General features: G+C 34.3%; 1 protein-coding gene across 1 annotated transcript; it reads right to left on the reverse strand.

Annotated features, from left to right (window-relative positions):
* Positions 1 to 5,250: 5,250 nt before the first annotated feature.
* Positions 5,251 to 6,594, reverse strand: LOC108573677 (tubulin delta chain-like). The gene has a single exon (XM_017936151.1). It carries the CDS (start codon positions 6,592 to 6,594, stop codon positions 5,251 to 5,253), a length of 1,344 nt encoding a protein of 447 aa, XP_017791640.1.
* Between the last annotated feature and the right edge of the window lie 250 nt (positions 6,595 to 6,844).

Consider the following 6,844-nt stretch of genomic DNA (forward strand, 5'->3'; position numbering starts at 1 on the left):
ATGTTTGTCTATTGTTTCTTATTCCAGTTCTACAACAAAATTTATGATATCATGAATAAAGTATTACCTTTTTCAATCATGTAAATCCTTCCTTGCATTATTTTAAGTAAAAATTTGCGTTCGCCGGTCATCGCGTGCACGTGTTATACCACCAAGGGATAATGTTACTCGTCACCGGTGTTACCAACAGTGAAGACCGGACGAAAAAGAGAAAAGACGAATAAGAAATCACCTTTGGCATAACATAGGGAGGTTGGGTTCAATGGAATGTCGATCTAGTAAGAGGCGTGGTATGTGGCCGTCACATACCAAACTTAACCGTGGTTTTATTTTTCGTGCAGATTCCTTAGGTCAGACCAGATCGCGGTACTGGCATTTTTACAGCACGATTAAGTGTACTTCATGGTTAGAAAAAATGAATAAGCACGAAGGGCAAGATGGAAAATTTCATTAGATTTAACAAATTTGTACAAAAAAAAGTTTTTTCTCTCAATAAAAGCTCCAGATAAATTTAGCAAATGATTTTTTTTTTAAATCGTAAGATTTTTGCGTTATGCACACAGTACAACAAAGATACAGAACAAGGGATTAATTAAAAATACGACCGGTTCTGTAAAAACTTCTATCAGGTACTGGTTCAAACGTAACTGGCACCCTTTCGCGCCACGAAAAGAAAAAAAGAATACGGAGTTTTGTATAGTGAGTCACTCGTAGGCGTGTCTTGGATTAATCTCAAACACCTGTGCTGAGGTCTAGGTAAGGACAAACTTATTAGGAACAACCCCTCCTCTCCCCAAACTGAAACCTTCGAAATTTACTGGCGGCAATGTGCTTCGAATAACGAATATAATAGAAATAATTTCGATAATATATACTTCGTAATATCATTTAGACAATCGTATAATTTATTTCAAATTTTTATTTCACGCAAGATATATTTCTTCATTACAACGATACCCTTCGTGAACGCTAACTTTCGCTTGATACAACGAAAGGGGTTACGTGCAAAATTTTTACCAGAGTTAACAGATCGATGTTCCAAATGAGTGAACACGTTGCACCCTTCGTTCCTTAAACAGGCTACTCCTGTGGGTAAAGTTGGGGAAGAACGAATCGTAATGAGAGAGGGGTGCTCATTGTCTAGCCTGATTTGTCGCTTTGCTGACCGCGGCGCCATCATAATCTCGCTGTACAAGCAAACGTGAATTGAAAAACAAGTAATGATACGGATGTTTAAATGTTGCATCAGGTGTATTATAATATAAGAAGTTTTAAAGTAGTAGGTATAGAAGGTATCAGGTTATGGTATATCACCGAGAAGATGCCTAACGTTGAAGCGACAAATTTAATAAAGCTAACAGAATATATTACGTCAGCTTCAACCCTTTAAGTGATTGTCATATGTACACCACGTGTGTACGTGTATATGTGTGTATGTGTGACTTTATTATACCGGGAAGAACTATCGCGAGGTTTTATAGAATAATCTAAAAATACTTTCCAATATCGAGGTCGTGAAATAATAAGTTTGATGCAAGAATGAAGTACAGTTTGTTAATTGAAATTCTTTGTTTCTGTAGCGAACAAATTTGTTGTAGTAGAGAAAAAAAAATAAAAAAGAAATGCATAAAATACGCGATAATCTTTCCGTCACTGCACTCGGTGACTTATTTATACGAACACACCCCCGCTCCGGTTAAACGAACGCGATTCCCCCTTGGGGAGAGATGCAACGAGGGTTAGAGGTGGAAGGAATTTCAGTTTCGCTGCCGTTTCAAACGCACGAAATACAATCTGCACGATAAAATGAATAACGTGGAGAAAATATATATAAACGAAATGTTAACAAGATATTACCTTACTACAAATAAAGTTATTTTACATGTATCGAATATAGTGTAAGCTTAATCTAAGCTAGCTGTTTATACGTATTTGCATCACTTTAATTGGGAAATCGTATACGTTTATGTAATAACGAAATTTAGTGTGTGTATAATATACACGGGTTATCTATTTCATTAGAGCAATATCCTGTACCCAGTTTTGCTGCACAACCTAGCGTTGAAATCACCCGATAAATTGAGTGATCGCGATGCTGTCTATATAGTATCAGTGATCGGTACACTCGTCGTTTTAATTTAGTTCTAAACAATCGATGTTTCCATAATATTTCGAAAAAATTCAGTCTGAGCACTATTTCTTTTCCGAATGCGAGTGAAATGAAATTGAATATAATCTACCTGTTCAAGGACACGTAGTGTAATATAGCAAAAGAAATATGTTACAAAAACACGATGGAAGATTTGAACTTGTTGCGTAATTTTTATTAGAAACGAGTACGTTTAATATTAATTTTTTTCGACAAAATTTATGGTATATAATATTAGAAAATGTAAAATCAGTTGGGAAATAAAAGTTTCTTTCGAAATTATTATTTCCCTCAAAGTATAAATTAGATATCATTTTTATTTCATACACCAGTACACAATTTTAATATTTTACTGATGTCGAAGAAAAGTGAAATCAATTAGAATCAATTAAAACTATTTTTCAGAATCGAATGTTAACATTGTTAATAACAAAGATCCTTTCATTTCGAAGTGAATGAATTAATCTGAAAACCTATTTCCATTTCGACTACCCCTATTCAAAAGCATCCTTTTCTCATTCATACAAAAGTAATGGACGCGTTTACTAAAGAGGTAATCGGACTACACTTCAAAGTGCCGACAGTGCGGCGCAAGTCTTCATCTCTGAAAGACGAAAACAGCCGCCGCGATATACGCGCACCGCAGCAGGCGGACGGAATGAGATCCGTACTCAGTGCAGAACGATGGGGAACGCAAGCTTTCACTTTCCTCGAGCAACTTGCACAAGCGAGACATTACCGTGGTTAGGGCGCACGACATTTGGTACGAAAAACTCGTCGAAGCATGAAGCGTTAAATATTCCGATAAGACAATACGAATGAAAACTTTAGTGTTTTGAAGTAAGGAAGAGTAAGAGAATATGGGAGACACATTATCGATTTAGTACAGGCTACCCCTCTTCCTTTACCTGTAGAAAAAATATCTGCCGACAGCGACGGCGACAGTGACGATTCCCTATGAAGTATCCATAAAGTTGTAACTGGCGCCATACATTTGCAAAGTCTTTGCGACTGCGGAGGCTGACACTGTAAGCACAAGAGTCCTCAACTCTCACGAAAAACGTATCCTTGTGTTGCACGTCACAATAATGATGCATACGGATATATACGTATTACACTATCGAAACTGAAACACTATTATATACGTTCCGATTTGTAAGCGAGCTCAAAGAGCCGCGAATCTATTCTCGTTGATAGTCATGAAAACAACCCCGTAAGACCCCGACGCACGATGCGTCCAATGGACACTAAACAAAATGGCGCGTACCATCGTCTACAACTTCGACACCAGAGTGCGCCTGTTTTCTGTGTGTGTAAGGACGACAGCTCTGTACCTAGCAGAGGGGGACAAAGTACTGAACAGGTCCGTCTATTCAAACCACGCCTCTTGGTATTCGAGTCGCGCACACATATACTATTGCGTATTGTGTTGTGTATGTTTCGTGCGCAGGTTTACAGGGACGCACTTACACTTTGGAAGAATCCAGCAATAGAAAACAACGTTCAATCGACATACTTTTGTATTTTCTTTGTCACGATAGCTATAATAATTTAACTATTGAGTATATGTTTTTTGGAAGTGAACAACACAGTATAGGTATTAGTGCGTTATTAAAAAATTATCTTGAAAGGGCTAATGCTTTCGAAGAAGTTATATATATGCGTCCCTGTGTATGCTAGATGGCGCTGCTGCTATACACGCTACTTCCTTCAACCCCGCATTATGAAAAGTCGCTAGCTTAAAGCTCTGGAATACTATCTTCTTCCTTGAATCGAAAGAAAAAAAAAGATTTTATGAATTCTGTGTTGGCTATAGCTTATATCTTGAAACATATGTAATTAAATTGTATGCAGAAAACTTGGCTTTTTTTTCTGGCAACGCACACTATCGTCAGATTCAGAAGATTAGTAGTGGGGTATACTTAATCTTGAAGGAGCTCAATAGTTAGGACATGCAGTGGGGGCGATGAAGGGGCAGCAAACGAGTTTCTGACAATCGTAGCTGTACCTGCAACGCTTGACCGATGCTAGAGAATGGTGTGGACACTGCATCTGTCGTTGTTTATATAGTATTCCCCACGCTATAGGTTCCTTCCTTTTTTTCTACCTTTACATAAGATGTCTAAAATTAAGACCTTGAGACATCTTATGTAGAGCATTTCATTTAGAAATTTCAAAATACTGTAAAATTATAGGTATAAAAATTAGGAATAACATTCGAATCTGTCTTTACCCTCAGTTTATTTTTAAGAATAGGTATTTTGCATAAACATTGAAAGAGATGCAACAAAATGTATTTATTTGCAGTTATTGTAAAATTTTTAACGTTTGTGAAAGATTATTAAAAAATGACAAATAAATAGATGTGGATTGTAATAATTTTATTAATATGTTTATAAATGTATAATAATATGTAGATCGTAATATTTAATTATGTCAGCGGTGATGTTGTATAATGTGAAAGCATCCTCGAGAAATCTATTCTTTCGATTCCCCTTGGATGAACGTACGAGAAGGGGAGAAAAGATGACCACCAATTCCTAGAAGTATTTTCGTTATTTCTTGGAAATGGCCAGAACTTTTTCGTTCTGCATTATGTTCGACGGATTTGGCCGCCTCTTTGCACAGGCGTAGAACATAATTTTTCACATAGTACGAGAGATGTGTATTAGCAGAGTAGTTCATTCTATTCTGTCTTACTCTTTCCAAGTTAAACTAAAACCCAATCTCGGTCTGTTACGTTTTACTTTTCTTCTGAGAAATTTTCTTCTATTCTTTTCCATTTTTTATGTTCTCTTTGTCATCGTTGCGTCTTTTGATATGCATACGTAGCGTCGCAAGTTGGTCGATTTTATTATGACGTCATAGTTACCCCTTCACTGATGCTTTTCAGTTCTACATATCAAATATTTGAATCTTTTACCCTAGTTCATATTTTCTATTAATTTGCAGAAGCATTGGAGAATCTTAAATTTTTTCTAATATTTGAAAGTTTGCAAATTTGATATAAATAAAAATTTAAAAGGCCATTTTGGAATGAAACATTGTTAATTAAACTTGTATTTATTAAATTTCAAATAGAGAATTAAACTAATTATAATTTATTCTTTTTTTACATAAGGAACTAATTCCTTATATTCTTTTACAACATTTTCAAGTACTGCAAATGCTTGTAAAAAGTCATCCTCTTCTAAACCAAATTGTTTATATTGATGTAAATATGCAGAATGAACATAAGTATTCCAAGCTTTACTTAAAAGTGTGTCCAAAGGATAAGAAATTTCAGAATTATTAGTTATCAAGGCAAGAAATTTTTTATAATTTAAAAATTTTCGATTTTGATGCAAATGAGAAAACCAATCAATTGTATTCCATTCTGCATAGAGATGTTTTTCTCTAAATTCATTGGTCATGATTAGATCTTCCTGTGTTGTTATTCCACGTGTTACCAGAATATTTGATACTGAACAGGCATATGCATGATGCATGGTGTTACTTAATGAACTAGATGGCCTTTTTAGTTCCACATCAGTTAATTGTGAATTTAAATGTGGTATTCTAAGTGTTTGTTTTAAATGACGTACATATAAATTCCAATTACATATTGGTTCATACTTTGCAGATGTTGTAGGTACATGTGGAGTACTCTTGATTGTTGCTATTTTATAAGAAGGATGACATGCTATTTTAGACAACAATGAATTTACACTATATTTGACATGATTTATTGGTTGCAACACAGCCAATAACTTTTCTGAAATAATTTCATTCATATCTTGTAAATTTGTAGATGTTTTCTTTAATAAATTTGTGCACATACTATATATTTGTTCATTTTCTATTACAATATTTACATCACTTTCATTGTAAAGTTTTGCCAAAGTTAACAATGTGTTATAGTTTTGTGTACACACTTCACCAAATGAAAATGGTAATATTGTTGTGGTAATAATTGATTTTTTGTCATATTCTTCACGCAACAATTTTGTAATATAACTTCCAACACCAGAACCTGTACCACCAGCAGAACTAAGAAATGAAAGAAATCCATCAAAATGATCTAAGGCTTCCACTTCTTGTCTTATACAATTTAATATCACATCACTCAACTCATATCCTTTTCTTAAATAACCAAATGCCCAATTATTTGCGCAACCCCCTTCAGTTTGACAAATTACATTTTTAGTTGAATATGTCCATGGAGCATTTATCTCATTATAAACTTTGTGTATAACCTTCTGTTCTGTATCTACAAGAACTGCTCTTGCTAAGCGTTTATTATCTTTAGATATACCACTAAACCATTTATTAAATGTATCTTCTGAATAGTCGTAATTAGCGTTATACGATACACCTGTATTTACACATTCCAGATCAGATGATATTTTTGAGAATAATGTATGTCCTACTTGATTCCCACATTGTCCAAATTGTATTGTAAGCATTTTTAAAGTGTGATTTCATTTGTTCAATTTACAGCTACGTAGTTATGTTAACAAAGCAGTAAAATATGTTTTCCTTGTTATATTCCATCGACGTAATTTCACTGACATTTAGGCGCGAAAATGCGCAACTTGATTAAACAGATTTTATTTAAAGATATAGTAGATCGCGAATAAAAATAAATTTAAGTATTAACATTTGTATCAAAGTTTTAATTAAAGAAATATTTACTAAAAAATTAATTTAAAATGG

This window comes from Habropoda laboriosa, unplaced genomic scaffold, assembly GCF_001263275.1.
Source record: "Habropoda laboriosa isolate 0110345459 unplaced genomic scaffold, ASM126327v1 scaffold151, whole genome shotgun sequence".
NCBI classification, from domain to species: domain Eukaryota; kingdom Metazoa; phylum Arthropoda; class Insecta; order Hymenoptera; family Apidae; genus Habropoda; species Habropoda laboriosa.

Coding starts and splice junctions, on each gene's coding strand:
- LOC108573677 (XM_017936151.1), bottom strand. CDS start 6,594: ATGCTTACAATACAATTTGGACAATGTGGGAATCAAGTAGGACATACA.